The following is a 21200-nucleotide window of genomic DNA, read 5'->3' on the forward strand; positions in this document are numbered from 1 at the left end:
GGACTACAAGTTCCAGCATTCCTTACCACCCTGCTATCACTGTTTGCTGAGTCTTGTACTGGAAAGTGATCATGTCTCATCTAGAGAGTATATACCAGGAAGTAGACAAATAATGATACCAGATTATATGGGGCCATTTACCTGAGATTCCTGAGCTCCTCATGTTCAGTATTAACCCTTGCATGCAGTGCATGAATCACCGGCTTGCATGACTGTTTCTGATCTATGGAGTGTCGTCCTGTCACACCTCTCTTCACGTGTATTCACCTTCCGTACTGTCACTAGTTCTCCTGTCTGTTTTCTTCCTCCCACTATTACATTCCAATTATCGTTCTACAAAAACTTTCAAATATTGAATAATTTCATCCTCCCTCAAACCCAAGGTTGATTTCTAGAGAATTATATTAAATTCACGCATTTGGGTCTCCCCTGGTAGCTAAAGTGTTAAATATGATTGTAACGGGTTGGTATATACATTGCTATTCTATTCACTTCTGATTAAACAATCTTAAGCATTCAAAAGTTTCTGTCAGAGTACTTTGAGTGACAGGCATCTGAATATATACCGCACAGGTCTTCGAATATACGTCAGAGGCTGTGATCAATGACACACTCCCCATGTTTTCCAGCTACTTAACCCTGTGTTGTGCAATTGATTCATTGTAACTGATTTAATCCATTTATAAGGTTCTGTTAACACATAATTAATCTTCTAATATTCAGTGATCTATTAATCTTTACCAACGTTCTTCTTTATAAGACTGTCTGACAATGTTCTCATTGCAATCCTTTCTAACCAATAGTTGTTTCTTTGTGCTTCAGATGAGACAGCGGGAAAGTCTTCGGTATTTAATTGTACGTCAAGTAAAAAATTTTTTGTTATGGATCCTCAGTAATTATAATGAATAACAATGTTTAATACGTGTTCACCTCCAGCCACGTTGCTGATTAGATGCCAGTGTCCAAGTGAGGTAACGATATGAGCGGAGAGTTTGTTCCAGACACAGAGAAGAGACTTTGAAAAATCTATGTTCTTCTGCTAATGAGCTGTCACTAGCTGGGCACAGTGAGAACTCTCACCCTTAATATCTTATTTTTTCTTTTGCACATTTGTAAATTGGCGGCTTTTAGCTCTTGTGATTTGTATCCTGAAGCAAAGGTCACTTAAGTTCTACCTTTTGCATATTTTAAAAACCTGTTTTGGTGCAAAGCACGACACTAGTACTGCAGTCACATTCCTCCATGCATGAGTGAAAGTGATTCCTAATTCACGGTATTATTTCTGCATTGTTTCTGTGATAATGGGAGTCTCGTTCTCTTGAGTGCTGGCAGTTGTGTTTCTAGGCTTGACCTGCCCTATCAGTCATTCTTCCAGGTACCTCTTCCAAAACCCGCTTCGGTTTCCAGGGTCATCAACAGAGTCACGAGGACTTAACTGATAACTTGTAGGATGAATATTTCAGGAGCACAGGGGATGGTGCCAGAAAGGTGCTGTAACTCATAGCAACCAATGATATTCTATCTGATGTTTTCCCAGCACATATTAGAAAATGAAGGGAACGTTTCATTGGTTGATATCTGATATGCAGCTTTTTTCTTGTGGACCAGTGTTCACAAATCTCCCCCCAGTGTGTGTAGATGAAAGTGAAAACACTTTAAACTGAGAAAAAAAAAATTAGTGGTTCAAATTAGTGTATGCTGGAAAATGCATCGTTCAGTCCCTGCTGGGTTCTAATAAGACGTACTCAACCCTAGAGCTTGCACTCAATGGGTTATTGTAGATTACAGGTAAATGTAAGCAATTGGCCCAAGGGACTACTCCTTATGGTGTCTAGCTGGTGGGATTACTGCCTAGTTTGGCCACACGGGTGTATGAAGTGATACAATCATCATCATCATCTATTTATTTATATAGCGCCACTAAATCTGCAGCGCTGTACAGAGAACTCATTCACATCAGTCCCTGCCCCATTGGGGCTTACAGTCTAAATTCCCTAACACACACACCCACAGACAGAGAGAATAAGGGCAATTTAATAGCAGCCAATTAACCTACCAGTATGTTTTTGGAGTGTGGGAGGAAACCAGAGCACCCGGAGGAAACCCATGCAAACACAGGCAGAATATACAAACTCCACACAGATAAGACCATGGTCAGGAATCGAACTCGTGACCCCAGTGCTGTGAGGCAGAAGTGCTAACCACTGAGCCACCGTGCTACCCACATGTGATGTACTAATATTGATAAGAGAATGTCTGACAGTGCTGCCTTCTGTGATCTCCATCCACGTACGGTTCTACCACTAGCAGAGGGGGTCCCACAGAAAGACTCACACACTTATCGTTACTCCTGTTTCATGTTGACGCCTATGGACCAATGGCGGAACCTCTTTAGTAACACTGCCACCCCTGTCTGTACACTCTTATATTTTTGAAAGGATATATTGCTATGCTATATTGTAGCGCAGTACTCTCAGGTTTTGTGTGTGTCAGTACTGGGCACAATCCAAAACCCAGGACACCTATAGGCATAATACTTTTCCGCTGGTTGGCAGAGCATCCTGGCACTTTGTGAGGTTCCACCGGGGTCGGAGAGTCACAAGTTTCTCTTATTGGTAGGTGCGCCCTCTGCAGGACACTGAGTGCCAGTAGGTGAACAAGAGTTGACATTAAATATAGATACGGCGTCTGTATATAAACAAACTTTGACAGTCTTCTTCATTATTCTGTTCTAAGAACTTGTGTGTAAAAATACTATTAATTGAATGTTATGTATAATGGACAACAGTGACACAGTCATGATAGGGCAGGGGCGGGAGCTACATGCTGGCATTAGACTGGGAGAGTTACTGGTCCTTGGAGGTGTGGCAGAGAAACCTCTGGAGCGGTTGATCTATGTCTTACTGTGGTCGAGAAATTTATTTTGTGTCCTTTGATCCTAGTGGACGACAGTTTGGGATTCCTCCCGACCTTTGGACCTTGCTACGTGAATTTGTATGGCAGTCCGAGAGAGTTTACTGGGTTCCCCGACCCCTACGAGGAGCTGAACATGGGGAAGGTAAGAGGCTGTTCTTACTGTTGAGCTGTGCCGCACAGCCACCGACTACCTACATAAACCGCATTTCTCTCAACATGTGATTACCAGCTTTCTTTCCAGAATTTTCATTTGCTCTCACAACTTGTGTTTAAGAGTCGGTAACCTCTACTATTAAACATTGATAACAACCACAGCCGATGTATTCATGTGCTAAGTCGTATACACAACCTTGTCTTTGTCCAATACATTTTTTGATACTTTTGAGATTGGAGCATCACTATCTGGCATCACTCAGATGCTGCCTAGAAATCGGAAACAGAGTGACAAGCTTGCAGTCTCCTAGGTAACAGACATGCACTTACACATTGGTGGGTTCACGTAGAAAAGGACTGTGACATAGACACAAAGGGCCTGATACAGAGTGAGATGTTCGGCCGTTTGCGTGGGGTACCTTTGTGTTTTTCCACAATGCGCATGCTCAGAACGTGAACGTGCTCAACTGCGGCTTTTTGGACCGACAACTTTTTGGAGCCTACGAGGAGAGTCCCCGGGACACTGAGCACTAGGGTCACATTGTTTTATAGGGAGACTTTAGGAGGCTGAGATGAATCGTGGAGCTAAGATGAGCGGTGGTCTGTCCTCCTCAGTGCTCGCGCATGTAGGGTCAGAGCGTGTGAGGAGCCTGTCTGGGCTGACTTGGTCTCTACTGGGGGTGGAACTGGTGGGAAGACGAGAAGGATCTCTGGAGGTCACTGGAAGCATAGACATTGCTCTTAGACCTATTCTTAGACCTTAGACTAATTCTCTCCCTAAGTTGAATCTTGAACAGTTCTTCCTTTCCTACCTAAACCCATCTTCTGATTGTCTGTAAATCCCGTTTGTTTGCGTTCAGCGTGTCTGGCTTCGTACACTTCACACATTAATACAACACTGACATCAGTAAATCACATCCAACATGACAGATGGGGTGTGCATCCACCCGCGTCCCTATCAGTCCCTGTACTTGTCCCACGTTCCATCCGGCTTGTCCATCATCCAGACACAATACTCAGCTTTCCGTTCCTTCTCCTGAGCTGCTGTCAGCCTGCAAGCTCCAGCTGTTGTCCCATACTGTAGTGTTGACATGTCCTCTGCTTGGTCTTGAAGGGAGAAGGAGTGGCGTACCGGGGACGAGTCCTGCTGGAGCTCCAGACGAAGCTGGTGGAACATGCGGAGCAGAAGGTGGAGGACATCTCTTCCGATGACATCTTACGAGTCGAGGTAATGACAGCTCTCCTGGGATCGGACGGAGAAATGTATAGAAATGAAAACATCTGCTAATTCCACTAAATGATTATCCAGATCCCGCACAGTTTACCTGGGAACGATTTAAGGGCTGGTGCTTCCCTTCTCAAGGAGGAAGTTGTAAATTATCTTAATTGGGTTGCGGATGTTATTCTCAGTGTATGAATTCCACATGCAAGAGGCTAATTTGTGTTCCTTTTATTCTAACAAGTAATAAATACAGTGTGGGGGGTTTGATGGACTATGTGAGCTTTCCTCCAGGTTATTAATCTCTGTGCAGACTCTTGCTGGTCGGGCTGGTGGATAACATAGCTCAGACCACTCTGCGGGTTATTCCATGTACGTAGGAAGGAACAGCACACAAAGGTTATTAACGTAGAGAAATAAGCACTTTATTCATCTATTAGATGTGCTATAACCGGCCTCACAGAGGTTACTGTATACTCTGTGCACGCCCGAGTGGTGGAACATTGGGGTCAAAGAACTTTACCAGAACGGACCCAAGAGCTGCAAACTTGTGAGCGTGTTTTCACTGTGTGTTCAGTGTGCACACGGGTTATGTGTGTGGCCGTACCGTGGGGTGACTTCACTGGCTGCAGTAAGGGGCATATTCAATTGTCGGCGGAAACGCCGAAAATCTCACGCTTCGCGCACTATTACCGTTATCACGGTAATTTTCTCGATGGATTTGAGCTCGCAGCTCCCTGAGCCGCGAGCTGAAATCCAGCTAACTATTTCCGTAATGACGGTAGTAGTTTTAACGCGGCGGGAAAAATAAAGAATTGAATATGCCCCTAAGTGGCACATCGGGGACCAGTAACTGGCACACAGGGAATATCACACCAGAGGCTATATTGGTCACACTAGGGGCAGAAATGTGGGTATCGGAGGAACGCAGATACCAAACAATCATCATTTATTTATAAAGCACCATAGCCCAATATAACCAACATCAGTATAATATATATAGTGAGAGATACAGATAATAACAGTGACATGAATACAAAGAAGCATCAAGGAAGTACGAGGCGGACAGACCTGAGATGTAAGGTGGACAGGGCTCTGCCCGTTACATCTTACGTTCTCTTTAACAATAATATAATGTGCATTACCTATGGCCATTGTACTGGTTTCAGATTATACGTTTTACAGACATTGTCCTATTATGGATTCTATGTGGTCTGTGTAATGCCAGGTAATTTATTATATGATTTATTCTTAAAGCATTGTCTGTAGTACAGATATGTTCCCAAACACACCCGTTCTATTCTATTATCGTAAAAAGCCGCGTTAAGCATTTTTGTATAGTTCACTCATTAGAAATATATAAAACATGTTAAAAGTTCAATATGGTTTTGGGTGGATTTGGATGTCTTAAAATACTGTTTTAAGTTTTACTTATCTGCTCTACACGGATTTGTCTGCGGGTCCCCGATACGTCTACTCCCCAAGCAGAAGATCCTTCTACCTGCTCCGGGGGACTAGTTTGGGGTTGTAAAACATCCATCCCATGAATAGGAAGTTCATACATACATAACAGGAACAGATACTGAGAATTACATTGTATAGAGCAGGAGAAGTGGTACTGTGCATCAGTCTGCACATACAGAATAAGAACATATACTGAGAATTACATGCAGGAGAAGTGGTACTGTGCCGTTACCCATACATACAGAACAATACCAGATTCTGGCAAGTAAGAGTCATTTAGGACATTTTAGGACGGGGATGTACCTCTCTGTGACCATTGATGAATATGGGAATGGATTGTATTCTCACAGTCTGGGGTTAGATATTAGTCTCTATGAGTGGCGGACGTGACTGATTGGCTGAGAATGGATGGTATGTCAGCTCTTGGGACTAGATTATGTGAGGTCTAGGACTATGGCACCTGAGAAGCACATTTAATATTTCACCTCCCAGAAATATCTCCGGAGACGGAAGTACTGCTTCTTTGCAGCGTTCTACTCGGCCACCATGTTGCAGGACGTGGACGACGCCATCCAGTTTGAAGTTAGCATTGGAAACTACGGCAATAAGTTCGACACCACCTGCCTCCCGCTGGCCTCCACCACGCAGTACAGCAGAGCTGTGTTCGATGGTAAGAGTCACGGATCCCGTGTCTGACACACAACACTGCTGAGCTTCATCTATGAGCTGCATTCATTCCTCCGGATTCTAATTGCTAATAAATAAAGTTAATGTGCTCAGAGTATGAACATGCACAGTCTATAAACCTCTGCTGCTCCGTGAGCCCGTCCAGGCATCGCTGTATATTGTGCAGATCTCCAAACAGTATTATCTGGTATTAACCCTGTGTGTGACCAGTCATTGTCGTCAGAGAGAGCAGTATGACCTGGAGGAGCAAGACAGGGACTCATTAATGTAGGGACTGATAGATATAAGGACGGATTAATATAGGGACTGATAGATATAGGGACCGATTAATATAGGGACTGATTGCTATAGGGACTGATAGATATAAGGACGGGTTAATATAGGGACTGATAGATATAGGGACTGATTGATATAGGGACTGATAGATATAGGGACCGATTAATATAGGGACTGATAGATATAAGGACTGATTAATATAAGGACTGATAGATATAAGGACTGATTAATATAGGGACTGATAGATATAGGGACCGATTAATATAGGGACTGATTTCTATAGGGATTGATAGATATAAGGACTGATAGATATCGGGACTGATATAGGGGACTGATTAATATAGGGACTGAGATAAGGACTGATTAATATAAGGACTGATAGATATAGGGACTGATAGATATAGGGACTGATTAATATAGGGACTGATTGATATAGGGACTGATTAATATGGGGACTGATTGATATAGGGACTGATTAATATAGGTAGTGATAGATATAGGAACTGATTAATATAGGGACTGATTAATATGGGGACTGATTGATATAGGGACTGATTAATATAGGGACTGATAGATATAGGAACTGATTAATATAGGGACTGATTAATATGAGGACTGATTAATATAGGGACTGATAGATATAGGAACTGATTAATATATGGACTGATAGAGATCAGGACTGATTAATATAGGGACTGATAGATATAGGGACTGATTAATATAGGGACTGATAGATATAGGGACTGATTAATATAGGGACTGATAGATATAGGGACCGATTAATATAGGGACTGATAGATATAAGGACTGATTAATATAGGGACTGATAGATATAGGGACTGATAGATATAGGGACTGATTAATATAGGGACTGATAGCTATAGAGACTGATTGATATAGGGACTGATTAATATGGGGACTGATTGATATATGGACTGATAGATATAGGGACTTATAGGTGGGGGATTACTGTAGATGATAATGATGTTTCCTTATTTGGGTTTTGTCATTTTTGCCTCCTTGTAGAATGTTTAGTAGGTGCTCTGTAAGGAATATCTTATAAGCTCCCCTGAGATGTACATCTGTCCACAGGTTCTGCTCATAGTCATATATGACATTAGAAGCAGTTTACAGAAAAGCAGAATATACGTATGACAAGGTGTCCTCCAGCTCCGGGAGCCTGAGCCAGTTACAGCTCAGGAGATAGGGAGACGAAACTATTAAATTATTCACTATGTATGTTCTGTACAGTGAATATTTTATACTTGATTTTGCCTTATTCCAGTATAGATACACCCACATAAATATATATATATATATATATATATATATATATATATATATATATATATGTCATATCTATGTAAATTATATACTTATTATTGAACCTATACATATTTCAGCTGTCATATGTGTCAGCGGCTCAGATTGGCTCCAGGTCACGCCGTCTGTGCTGTGAACGACATATTGAATAAAGTGAATGTTCTGATGACTTCCGGCAGGACATTTGGAGTTTAGTGACTTTGGTTCATTCCAGTCAGTGATTAACAAGTCCACTCACTACTCTACAGTAATGTAGAACCGAGCAGCTTCCTATATCACAATTAAACACAGTGACAGAGGGCGTTTTACCCTACCCGAATAATCTGTGTAAATGTAAGTTACTAAATCTCCAGGTTCATTCACTTCATTCAGTATGGTGTTAGAGGGGCAGACTGGTGCATTTGTATTGGGAAAGCTAAAGAGTGTTTATGTATATAATATATATATATATATATATATATATATGTACTTTATATGCTGCAACATGCACATATATTAGCCCTGTGCAGGTATTGCTGCGTTCTCCAGGTAACCACTTGCTCTGTATTCCAGGCTGTCAGTATTACTACCTCCCATGGGGCAATGTAAAGCCCGTGGTCGTCCTGTCGTCATACTGGGAAGATATCAGCTACAGGACGGATGCACAGAACATTCTGCAGTATGCCATAGACAACCTGGTGAGTTCAAATACTAATATATCGTTTTTATTCTTAACCCTGGTATCCCATGCTTAGCTGTCCTGTCTCCCTGAGCCGGCTGTTAGACCCCGGAGTCCCTTTATAAAGGACCCAGCGATGTGTGTCACCCAGGGGGGATTTCTGCAGTTATTCACTTCGCTTGGTCCCTCCCACTGTGGGGGGACACGAATGCCAACACCCAGTTCTGCAAGGCAGGAAACTAAACGTTGTGGCCTTACTTACTAAAGTGGACCTGTAAAGCAGAAGTCTACCCTTTCTGTAATTTTTTTTAATAATTGTAAAATGTAAAAATACATATTTCTTATCATTGGTTTGATACACTATAGCAGAGTGTATCTAACTGGAATCTCTTTCTAAGTTTTGATCTTCAGCTGTTGGAGAATAACCCTAGAAAGAAGGTCACTGAAACATGAGTACGGACACAGTATAGTGGTGATGTAATTGGACAGTGCTGCTCACCCCTGCAGTAAGGAAGGTGGTTCCGTCCCACTCACCGCAGTGTCCTGGGCGGAGGGGGCTGAATGGTGACCAAACTAGGGGCTTTCTAAGGAAGGGGCTTTTAGATCGCCTCGTTCAGTGTTCTCAGGATGTCCTGAGCCTACAGAACGTACATCCACCGCTCATAGGTCCATCCCTCCCAGGGACTCGCATATCTGACTTACTAGGACACCTCATGTTTTGTATTTCCACTCTTGCTCTCTATCTAGTCTAGCAGGTAACCAACAAGGTTTAGAGAGTGGCAGGGTACTCTAGATGAAGCCTTGTCCCTCAGGGGCATGGGCAGGTCTGATTTCCATGAATCTATGTTCAAGATGAGGGTTAGTAGGCTACTAACTGCTATGGTCAACAGTTATGTCTGTACCGACCGCCAGAATAAACCACCTGTGGGACAATTAGGACCCTCTGTGCCATCTGCTCTGCTCTGCAGTCCCAGGTGTCGCTCCCATGAGCTGAAACCTTCCACGCGATACCTGGGGTGAGTCTGGTCCATAACTGCCTTTTGTTGACTTCATTCCCCATCAGCTGGGATGTAAAGGAGGGCGTGAAGGCACCCTGGTCCTCGAAACACAAACGCTTCCCTTTCCTGATGATTAATCGTGGACAAGTTGGTGATGGACTCAAGCGAGGAGGAAGACAAAGCTAGGGAAGATGACAAGGAGTGGTCCTCTAACAATTCGGGAGCCACCTTTGAATGTGACTAGCCTCTACCTGTGACTGATATTGTCCTCAGTATTATTAGAGCTGTACTTTGGGCTCGAAACAATGAGGACTCCCAAGACTAAGGTCCTGTGCTCCCTATTAAGGTCATCTTTCCCCCCAGACCATCTCTTTAATGAGTAAGGGAAATGCTTTCACATCACACAGCGTTGTGGAGCGTCTCACCATTTTTCCTCTCCACCCCGTGCGTTTGTGGCTCTCTAGGAGAACCAAGATTTTTCTTTTGGACAAGGGCCACACGGAAAACCAGTTAGATGGTCTTTTACAGAGTCTATTTTCCACCTCTCTTACTGTCTTTGGCTCGGCCTTTGCAACACAGATCAAACCACCCTGGACTGTGTGTCTGCTTTATCCTTCTCTTTACTTATGTCCATGCTGGACTGTTGGGAATCTGGGGAGGATCAGGGCAGTTACAGTGAGATGGAGACGTCAGTAGATGTTCTCCATCGCTCTCCCTGCTAGGGGTGAAGCATAACCTGTGGTCTGTGTCCTCTGATAGCCTGGGATAAGGGGATCTAACGTTAAGTACATGAATGATGTACTATATAAAGATGTTTTACACATACGATTATTCTGGTTTGTTGAAAATTGTGTGTTTTGACCTTTATTGTGGGTTACTTTAGACTTTCATCTTAATTTACATTTTCACAAATTTTTTCTGGTCCCTTGAAAAATGTAAAGTGGAAACTTAACCTCTATCCTATGTAGAGATCAATTTATCACATTTGACCTAGAAAGGACGTCCACAAAGATGGGCTTATCCTTTTCAATTGTTGTCATTGTTTTTGCTGTTGCCACAATGCTATTAGTTACTGTAACACAGGTATTGGGTCCAATATATATGAAAATTCCTTAAAAAATGTTTTGCAAAAAAGAAATACATTTGTATATGAAACATTGTGCGTCTTACTTAGCTGAGCCGTGAAGAAGTCACTGACGCGGAGTGTGTGGGAAGGACTAAACACGGCTCCTGTATTAAAGTATTTGGCTACGGCCTGGCCAATGTGAGGACCAGCCGTACAATAGGTCAGCATATAATGTGCGCTCATCTCATCTGTCTTACAGGAAAATAACTTGGAAAAAGTCCAGCTGGCGGTGAAAACGAGGAGTTCCCCCTATGACCTGGATTCACTGGTCACACGACTGATTGATGACATCATCAGCAACTGCAGGTACGTTCAGCAGCTGCCGCTCAGCCCTTTACAGGAGCATTTGTTTAGATTTATTCCAGACATGAAGAAGAAGACTTAGAATGTTATATCTGGAACAGACGTCCATTACTCAGCATCTGTGTATTATTATTATTATTATTATTATCATCATAGATTTGTAACGTGCCGCAGTGCTCCGCAGCACAGTACAGTAGGTAAAACAGTACATAGATAAAACAGGGACATACAAGGTAGACATAATAAATGCAGACATGAGAACAAAGGGTATTTTACAGAGCTTACATTCTAAGTGGAAGAGGGCACAGCCAGTGTCGGACTGGGGCATGAAGGGCCCACCGGGAATGCAACACTAGGGGCCCACCAGAGGTGGTGTGGTCAGCCATCATAGAGGCGGGACCAGACACTAGAGGGGGAGTGGTCAGCCCACAAAGGACAGCTAGCACCTTAGTGTAGTATATAAAGAATGCAGTGTGTGTATAAAGAATACACAGTCTTGACCTGCCTCTTAGATTGGGCAGAACAGTCACCAAAAATCAGGATTGTCGCACTAGACCAGGTTTGGCTAACGTGTGACACTCCAGTGTCTAATTTTCCAGGTGTTGTGAAACTACAAGTCCCAGCATGCTTTGCCAATATATAGCAGCTTATTGCTGGAAGGGTATGCTGGGACTTGTAGTTTCACAACACCTGGAGTACCACAGGTTAGCCAAGCCTACACTAGACTCAGAACATTTGACAGACTGTCCTACCTGTTGTTGTCACTGTTACCACCTGTGGCTGCTGGTTTCTTTAGTTGCGGCTTGTCTGCATCCTGGAATGTTGAGGGCCCTATTTGGAAAAAAATAATGGGTACATTTAGAAACGCCAACCATCCCTGCCATTAAATCAACAGCACCCACATTTAATAATTAGGCCTCTCTCCAGCCTCAACATTAAAGTAATAGCGCTCACATTTGATAAATAGATCTATTTCCGTCCAACCAACCCCAACATTAAATTAATAGTATTCCCATTTAATAAATAAACCTATTACCCTCCCTCCAAATGGCCCCAGCAATAAATCAATAGCATTTACGTTTAATACAGCCATTTCCCACTACCATTCCTAGCATTAAATAATTAATATTCACATTTAATAGATAGCCCCCCTCCCCACACTCAGCCCCACATTCAACTATAGACCCAAACCAACTCAGCATTTAGTGTTCTCTGTGCAGCTAAAGTACTCTCAATTCACACTAATTTTATATATATATATATATATATATATATATATCTAATATATAAATGCTTAGTGGTGTCTGTGTGTGGAAAAAAACAAACCAAGTTGCAGCGCCACCTGCTGGGCAGAGTTATACACTGACCTACTAAATTCTTAGTGTGTGTGGGAAAAAAAATTCAAAAAGGGCTGAAATTTGGTAGGGCTCAAACTAATTTTCGTGAGGTAATTTTACCTCATGAACACACATGTGTAGAGGCGTGCATTAGTGTGTGTGTGTGTGTGTGTGTGTGTGTGGAAAAAACTATTTTCTCAGAAAGGGCTCATCCAATTGACCTGAAATTTGGTATACTGGCATTATTTGACAAAAAAATTAGAATAGGCAAGTCAGTTAACTTCCATCATCCCCCCTTCCTCCCGTGGGAGGGGTAGTAAAGGCTAAATTTACGAGTTGAGGGGTCAAACTCATTTTCGTGAGGTAATTTTACCTCATGAACACACATTAAAAAGGCCGCTTGCGTCGGGAAGTAACACTCTTCCCCTGAGGAGGCCTGGGCTAGGTCCAAATGCATGACAAGAACCTTTTTAAGACCTTAAGTAGCTTGATTTGACTAGAATGCATGAGTATCATGCACGGGTTAACTTGTATATATATATATATATATATATATATATATATATATATTCTTTATTGTTTCCCAGGAGTTGTGGTGTTTTTAACAGTGTATAGAACCAAAGCAGGGGAACTCTCTTGCTAAGCCTTGTGACAATACCGTTTGGCTAAACCATCTACAGAATTTTACAATGATAATGTTTCCGTGATGTATAAAACAAAAGTTTTTCACATCCAGGCAAACATCTGAATAATGAAAACTTAAGTTTATTTAACACAACGGAGATATAGTACTTTTTATTAAAAGGTTAAACAATTATACCATAACAACTGAATACGTTATAATTATCAGTCTCTCTTTAGCCAACCCCTGGGCACAGTCCTGTGGTTACTAGCATTCTCCCCCTCTTACAGCCAGCAAGGCAGTCCTGCTCCAATGACAGCCTGTTTTTGGGGCACACGCTTATACAAGGCTCACAGGCAATGAGGAAAAAGATATCTGGTCCTTGCAGCCTCTGCATCTTGTTGGTACAGCATGAGTCGTAACCTCTTGCTAGTACTGGTTAACCTGGGTCCCCCTCCTGTGGAGGCTTCTGGGTACAGGTTGGGCACTCCCAATTCTGGCTCCTCGATTGGCAGGGAGTGAGGTGCTACGCATTACTTCTGGACCTCACATTGGTTGTTGCTCCACAAATTCTGAATGTAATAGACTCCCACAATAAATGTCAACAAAGGAGTCTAATCACTGCTGATTTTACTTAACCCTTTATAGCTTTTTCCTAAGATCCAGAGCATTGTACATACTTATGGTGAATGCTAGTCAGCTATCTGTGTGCATTTTAACAGTACCTGCAGTACAAAGAGGGGGCAAAAAAAGAGGTGAAAAGTATCCCTCATTCACTGTGGGAAACGAGTAGTAATAGTAACCCCTCGTTTTGCCACTTACCTTACCTTGAAAAGCTTCGGCATCCTGCTCCTCTGGGCGGCGCGGCTAGTGACAAGAAGACAGCCGCGGTAGAAACTCCGTCCTCCTCCCCTGCTGAAGTTCACAAAACACTACCGCGCAGGCGCAGAGAGCCAAGGCACGGCTCTCTGCGCCTGCGCGGTAGTGTGTTTCTTACACTGCCGCCGCAGACGACCGTCTACGAGGTGCTCCCTGCAAGCTCCGCCCCAATATCAGAGGGGGCGGGGCTTAATCGCGCCCGGGCCTACCGGTCTACAGCCCGGCTGGCCGGCAGGCCAGTCCGAGGCTGGGCACAGCTGAAACAAGAGAAGCGAGTGTGGCTCAGAGTGGAGATTGGGACAGTTGTGAGGGTGCATTAGTGTGAATAGTATTATTGGGGATAAGGTCACCTCTAATAAAGAGATTGGTTTTCAGAGAGCATCTAAAGATTTGAAGGCTGTGGGAAAGTCTGATTGGACGTGGTAGGGAGCAGCACAGGAGAAGTCTTGTAGGTGGGAGTGAGAGGTGGTTACCAGAGACAAGGTGCAGGTCAGCGATAGATCTAAGAGGGCGGGAGGGAGAGTATTTTAATATGAGATTTGAGATGTATACAGGGGTAGTGAGAGCTTTGTAGGTAAAGGTGAGTAATATGAATTTGATTCTGGACGACACGGGGAGCCAGTGTAGGGATTTGCAGAGTGATGCAGCAGATGTGGAGCGGTGAGAGAGGAAGATCAGTGATTCTGGAGGACACAGGGAGCCAGTGTAGGGATTTGCAGAGTGATGCAGCAGATGTGGAGCGGTGAGAGAGGAAGATCAGTGATTCTGGAGTACACAGGGAGCCAGTGTAGGGATTTGCAGAGTGATGCAGCAGATGTGGAGCGGTGAGAGAGGAAGATCAGTGATTCTGGAGGACACAGGGAGCCAGTGTAGGGATTTGCAGAGTGATGCAGCAGATGTGGAGCGGTCAGAGAGGAAGATCAGTCTTACAGCAGCATTTAGGATAATTGAGAATAGAAAATGAAATTAAGGTGAAAAATGCATCTGTATATGAATAGGATATATTGTATCTGTGTCAGATGTAGTGTAACCGTACAGTAATACAGTGTATATCTGTTCCTCACATCTGTACTATGATTGTACTACAGGATTAGAGTCTGGGAAATGATTGTAGGACGGGGGCTCCATATTAATTCTGTGTCTCGGTTTCAGTTTTATATTAAAGGAAATAACCACCTTCCGGCAACTTTATCTTCCCGACAAGTTTTCGTATTTTAGTTGAATAAATAAATAATATTGAATAAATGTCTGCTGGGTATAATTGTATCCAGTACACAGAGTTATCTTGTCTGTTGTTTTAGATAAAGATAAAGTTGCACAACGATTGTTCTGTGCTTATATTGAGTTATTTTTAAGGTATGTTTGTGTATTACTTGTATTGAATGATAACCGTTAGTCATTTTAATATTTTGATTATAATAGTATAGAAAGATCTGTTATTTGAGGTTTTTGGGAATGAAATAGGGAATTATTTTGGGTGAAATCCATTATTTTGAAAAACCCTGATTTAGGGAGCGCTATGGTGAAGTGGACACCTCTAAGAAGTGCTACTGTGCCTATAGTAATTGTTACTGTGCATATAGGAAGTGCTACTCTGCCTATAGCAAGTGCTGGAGTGTCTCTAGCATGTGTTACTGTGTCTATGGGAATTACTGTGTATATAGCAAGTTTTACTGTGCCTATAGGAAGTGCTGGAGTGCCTCTAAGAAATGCTACTGTGCCTCTAGGGAGTATCAATGTGCCTCTAGGAAATGTTACTGTGTATAGAGGAAGTGTTACTGCGCCTATGGGAAGTGTTACTGTGTGTCTATAGGAAGAGTTACTGTGGCTATGGGAAATGTTACTGTGTGTCTATAGGAAGAGTTACTGTGGCTATGGGAAATGTTACTGTGTGTCTATAGGAAGAGTTACTGTGGTTATGGGAAGTGTTACTGTGTGTCTATAGGAAGTGTTACTGTGCCTATGGGAAGTGTTACTGTGTCTATAGGAAGTGTTACTGTGTTTCTATAGGAAGTGTTACTGTGCCTACGGGAAGTGTTACTGTGTGTCTATAGGAAGTGTTACTGTGCCTATGGGAAGTGTTACTGTGTCTATAGGAAGTGTTACTGTGCCTTTATGATGTGCTAGAGTGCCTCTAAGAAGTGTTACGGGGCTTATTGTAAGTGTTACAGTACCTCTAGGAAGTGTTACTGTGCCTGGATTGCTGGATTGTATGTAACTCCCAGAGCCCTTCCTTCACAGCCTGTATACCCAGAGTGGATCGAGGAGGGTAACTAGATTTACAGTAATCTCTATATACCTCTTCTAATCTAATCACTAGTATATGATGACTTTGTATTACATTATTGTAACCAGAAAATCTTTGGGTCTTTCTGATTTTTCCTTTGCTTGATCTGTTTCATTGCTTCTCCTCTGTGTCCAGTCACCCACTGGCGGATGTTTCATCCATACCCGGATCCACCCAACTAGACCTCTATCTGTACCGCTTCCGACGGACCAATCTGAGCCAGATGATCCAGTCTGCCCAGAAGCTGAAGGTGGAGGAGTGCGAGCTGACGGATGTGGTGGAGCAGGCGGAAGACTGGCTCCTGAGACTGAAGACCATGGCCGAGGAGGTAACGGAACAGCTCGCACATAAAGGGGCCGACGTTACGCTGTACTTACAGTGTTATATAGACGGTAGAAGCCGCTGGTGTGATAGATTAAGTAGCCAGTAAAGAGATAGGTGAGATACGGTACTTTCCCGTAGGCGCAACCAGTATTTGGTACCTACCTAAGTTTAAGAGGAGGGGGGTAGGGTCATCAGAAGTAACGTGCGGAGACTTAATCAAATACAATTTCAAAGTACAAATATTTAAGGTCCCGTCATTTATATAAAGGGGTTGTCCACTCTTTTCTGAAAGTTCCATTTTTTGCAGTATGTAATAATTCTCAGGAGAAGGAGTCCCTGCGTTACCAGATCACCTCTGCAGGACGGCGCCGTTTCACACGGTGATATATCATCATGCAAGGAAACTTCTAAACACAGAGGAAAGATTACAACATTATAATTCACAAGATGTGACCAATATCACAAGGAGTAATTGTCTTGTCATAGCAGGAGAGAGTGCAGGACAGAGAGCGCAGGAGAGGATGCAGGACTGAGCGCAGGAGAGAGTGCAGGAGAGCGCAGGACAGAATGTAGGAGAGGACGCAGGACTGAGCGCAGGAGAGAGTGCAGGACAGAGTGTAGGAGAGGATGCAGGAGAGGGCGCAGGACAGAGGTGCAGGAGAGGATGCAGGAGAGAGCGCAGGACAGAAGTGCAAGAGAGAGCGCAGGAGAGGGCGCAGGACTGAGCGCAGGAGAGAGTGCAGGGGAGAGCGCAGGACAGAGTGTAGGAGAGGGCGCAGGACTGAGCGCAGGAGAGGGTGCAGGACAGAGGTGCAAGAGAGAGCGCAGGAGAGGGCGCAGGACTGAGCACAGGAGAGAGTGCAGGAGAGAGCACAGGACAGAGTGTAGGAGAGGATGCAGGAGAGAGCGCAGGACAGAGGTGCAAGAGAGAGCGCAGGAGAGGGCGCAGGACAGAGGTGCAGGAGAGGGCGCAGGACAGGGCGCAGGAGAGAGCGCAAGAGAGAGCGCAGGAAAAAGCGCAAGAGAGAGCACAGGACAGAGTGCAGGAGAGGGTGCAGCAGAGGGTGCAGGAGAGAGTGCAGGACAGAGGTGCAGGACAGGGCGCAGGAGAGAGCGCAAGAGAGAGCGCAGGAAAAAGCGCAAGAGAGAGCACAGGACAGAGTGCAGGAGAGGGTGCAGGACAGAGTGTAGGAGAGAGCGCAGGACAGGGCGCAGGAGAGAGCGCAGGAAAAAGCGCAAGAGAGAGCACAGGACAGAGTGCAGGAGAGGGTGCAGGACAGAGTGTAGGAGAGAGCGCAGGAGAGAGCATAGGAGAGAGCGCAGGAGAGAGCACAGGACAGAGTGCAGGAGAGAGTCCCTTGGGAGAGGAGGGAGTGTTCTGTGGCTAACCTCTAATAATATATTTTGGTTTACATAATTTGGACATTGTTCCTGTGCCATTTGTGGCTATTTACTGGTGCTTCAAAACGCTGCACTCTGACCCAATCACTGCGCCCTCATGACCTCCACCAATAATCCCCAGGAAAGTAACTCTCCCTCCTCCAGCACAATGATTAATGCTCAGTCCTTCCTCACTGCAGTATTGCCGAGCAGTAGACGTCCACTCATTGACGGACACGTACATTGAGAATTCCCCCCATGAAATAGTCCTTTGGTTGGACAGCTGGAAGAGATCAGACAGCCGCGTCTGCATCGGGCAACGTGTCCTATAGTAATATCATTAAAAGATATCTGGCAATGAATCCAGATGCAATTAGCTTTACTGGGACCAACCTCAGACCTGCCAGGGGTTTGGAAGCTGTAGTTCTCAACTGGATGTAACATAAACCCTATGGATTAAGCACAGCGCAAAATCATTTAATAATCTGTAAAAACACACACAATAAAAACATGTGTATCAATTGCACCCGTCCAATACACTCATGGTAAGAAGGACAATTAAAAACACATTTCGCTGACACATGAATCAGGGGTTGATATAATTGTATAAAAATGGAACTTTGGAGATGATTAAACGTACTTGGCACCGTCGTGCTGTTGATGGAAGTCCAGGATCCTGTCGTTTTCCTACTTGAATACGAGGGACCCAAGAATAGACCGTAGACATTTTTTATAGTGAATTTCAAGCTTTGATGTCGACAGATGATTTTCTGCTTCTGAATAAGTCTCCATAATCCCGCTCTGTATGATATTATTTCCTAAAGAAACAACGGTTTTTCACGGCCAACACCTCGCCAGTTCCACCCACGTGCGGCTTGTCAAATTTTTTTTTTGTGGCGGAGCAAGGTCATCCCAGACAAGAGTAAGGTTGGAACGATCTGTAGAACAATCTACAAGGTACTTATAAGGTCATATCTGGGGTTAAGGCTAGGTGGTCCATTCACCTTTGCCAAGTTTGGCCTTCAGCAGGGTCTTAGATGAAGACAACCGAGGTATGGGCCTTCTCCAACTGTTCCATCACTGACAAGCGTTGGGGTGGGTTGTGTTCAGTTCCTTGCACAGATATTACAAAACATTAATGATGCCTGTCTACGTTGTGGTTCTTTCTCCGTCATTTTCCAATTTTCAGCTGTATTTTGTTATGTATTCGTTGGAAAGCAGCTCTTAATATTTTTTTGTAAATCCACATTGCAGCCTCAGAACAGTCTTCCAGATATAGTGATTTGGATGTTACAAGGAGACAAGCGTGTGGCTTATTACAGGATGCCAGCCCACCAAGTCCTTTTCTCCAGGAACGGATCCAAGTGCTGCGGAAAGAACTGCGGGAAACTTCAGACGATCTTTCTCAAAGTATGTTTTCTTTCCTCCCGCTGCGAGCTCTGGGTAGAAGGTAATTGGCAGGGGTCGCCCGTGATTTTACTATAGACTAGATTGGATGTGACTGCGATCGGAACCAGAATCACATCAGAATTTTTCTGTTAGAGTTTCTCAGATCCATGGCAACAACATTTCCAGAATTAAGAACAAAGAACTAACAATATATTTTCATTATACAGTTTGCCTGCATCTGAATTTATTTTAAACCAGTCAAATGTAGCACAATATGATATAGCTGTCATAAGTCCCTACTTTCTAGTGACTATCCCTGTTTTTAAAGGTAATGCTCTTGAAAGCGTTGTATCAGTATCTCTGTATATGATAATATATCTGGACTATCTCACTGCGTCTCTATATGAGCCTTGACCAACCTGTGGCTCTCCAGGTGTTGTGGAACTACAAGTCCCAGCATGCTTTGTTGCCTGGCTATCTGCAAGCAGAGCATGCTGAGGAATGTGCGCAATTCACAAATGTTTCTTTCTAAATAATTGTAACATCTCTCCTTAAAGTCTTATTAACACCATGTCGACAGAGTTCTTTATTGTGAATTATTGCCACTAAGAGGTTATTATAATCCGTATATTACGTAACGTTGTACTTTATGATACAGATAACAGTGGCATGACGATGGCCCTGCCCAATGAGCTTACAATCTAGGAGGTGTGGGAGCAATAGCGATGTAAGCGAGTACAATAATTAGGTCATTTTATAGTAATCAACAAGTCATTAAAGTGCATTTAGTTGGAATATTTTGTTTTCAAACCCCCGACGAAAGAACTATCGGAAATTCTGTTGAAACAAAGACTTTAATGAAGGAAAAAAAAATTACATTTTGCAGGAACTAAAGGCTGGATTAACAAAATATACATTTTTTAAAAAAATATGGTGTCAGTGTGACCATGTGCTTCCCTTGTAAAATAAATACTGGCCCTTTATGTCCCTAAATTATGTTTCTAATTGTTTGGGAATTGATGGTTCAAGAAGTGATTAAATCATTATTTTAAGTACATGCAAAACCTGAAGTTACCATTGTTGTTTCGGCTCCGTGAGGTGACATTCAGGAGCATGCGTCACACATTGCACAGATGTGTAATTACGGCGGGACGAGGGAGAGCAGCCTTTAACCACCCCAGGGATGAAGTGACCGGATGGATATAGTGTATTTGATGCGCACAGCTGGTTGTAGCTGCAGACCAGCGGTTCATGTACAGGATGCAGCCTGTAAGATCACAGTGTTTGGCGCCCTAAATCCCGCCCCATCCGCCAGCCGCAGCTTTTACACAGAACAGTCTTCTTCCCCTGCAGGGCCTAATGCGTAATCTGGCCCTAACAACACTCTCTATCTGAATGACAGTCTTACAGACCCCCCACCCACCCCCCCAGACAGCAATTATACAATGTATAACATGTTATAACGTCCTTCCTGATATCTTCTGTCTCATTCATTCTTCTTTGCAGTTTCCACAAGAAGGAAACAAGGGGGCGAAGATGCCGGCACAGCTGCGGGTACAGCTCTGGCTGGGGCTATCCGTGGACCAGAAGGAGTTTAATCAGTCTGCCCAGGGGAAGCTGTCTGTGTTTGCCGAAACTGTGAGTTGTGATTGGCAGACAGTCTGTGTTATGTCCCCGCACTAACCTACATGGGGCACCGTAACGCTCTCTTACCCTAATCTCCCTCCGGGGGAGGGCTGGGAAATTTTAGCCTGGGGGGCTAAAGACTTGTATCAGCAGGATATTGTAAAGGAAAATAAATGCAGGTGGCCCAGTGACCCAGTCCCTGGTAGCCCAATATGGGGCCGGATGTCCCCCTG

The 21200-nt window shown here is 43.7% G+C and overlaps 1 protein-coding gene across 7 annotated transcripts in view; it reads left to right on the plus strand.

The window, feature by feature from the left end:
* Positions 1 to 21200, plus strand: part of DYSF (dysferlin) — a 253752-nt gene that overhangs the window by 98976 nt on the left and 133576 nt on the right. For 4 of the 7 annotated variants that reach the window (XM_075188311.1, XM_075188225.1, XM_075188535.1 and 1 more), the window contains exons 17-25: positions 823 to 855; positions 2943 to 3058; positions 4184 to 4297; positions 6245 to 6422; positions 8591 to 8715; positions 11020 to 11126; positions 16384 to 16576; positions 19207 to 19362; positions 20848 to 20979. In XM_075188311.1, coding sequence (XP_075044412.1) covers positions 823 to 855; positions 2943 to 3058; positions 4184 to 4297; positions 6245 to 6422; positions 8591 to 8715; positions 11020 to 11126; positions 16384 to 16576; positions 19207 to 19362; positions 20848 to 20979 — 1154 coding nt within the window. The remainder of the gene's footprint in view (positions 1 to 822; positions 856 to 2942; positions 3059 to 4183; positions 4298 to 6244; positions 6423 to 8590; positions 8716 to 11019; positions 11127 to 16383; positions 16577 to 19206; positions 19363 to 20847; positions 20980 to 21200) is intronic. The other 3 variants (XM_075188613.1, XM_075188390.1, XM_075188687.1) reach the window with 1 other exon arrangement.

This window comes from Mixophyes fleayi, chromosome 1 (genome assembly GCF_038048845.1).
Source record: "Mixophyes fleayi isolate aMixFle1 chromosome 1, aMixFle1.hap1, whole genome shotgun sequence".
NCBI lineage: Eukaryota > Metazoa > Chordata > Amphibia > Anura > Limnodynastidae > Mixophyes > Mixophyes fleayi.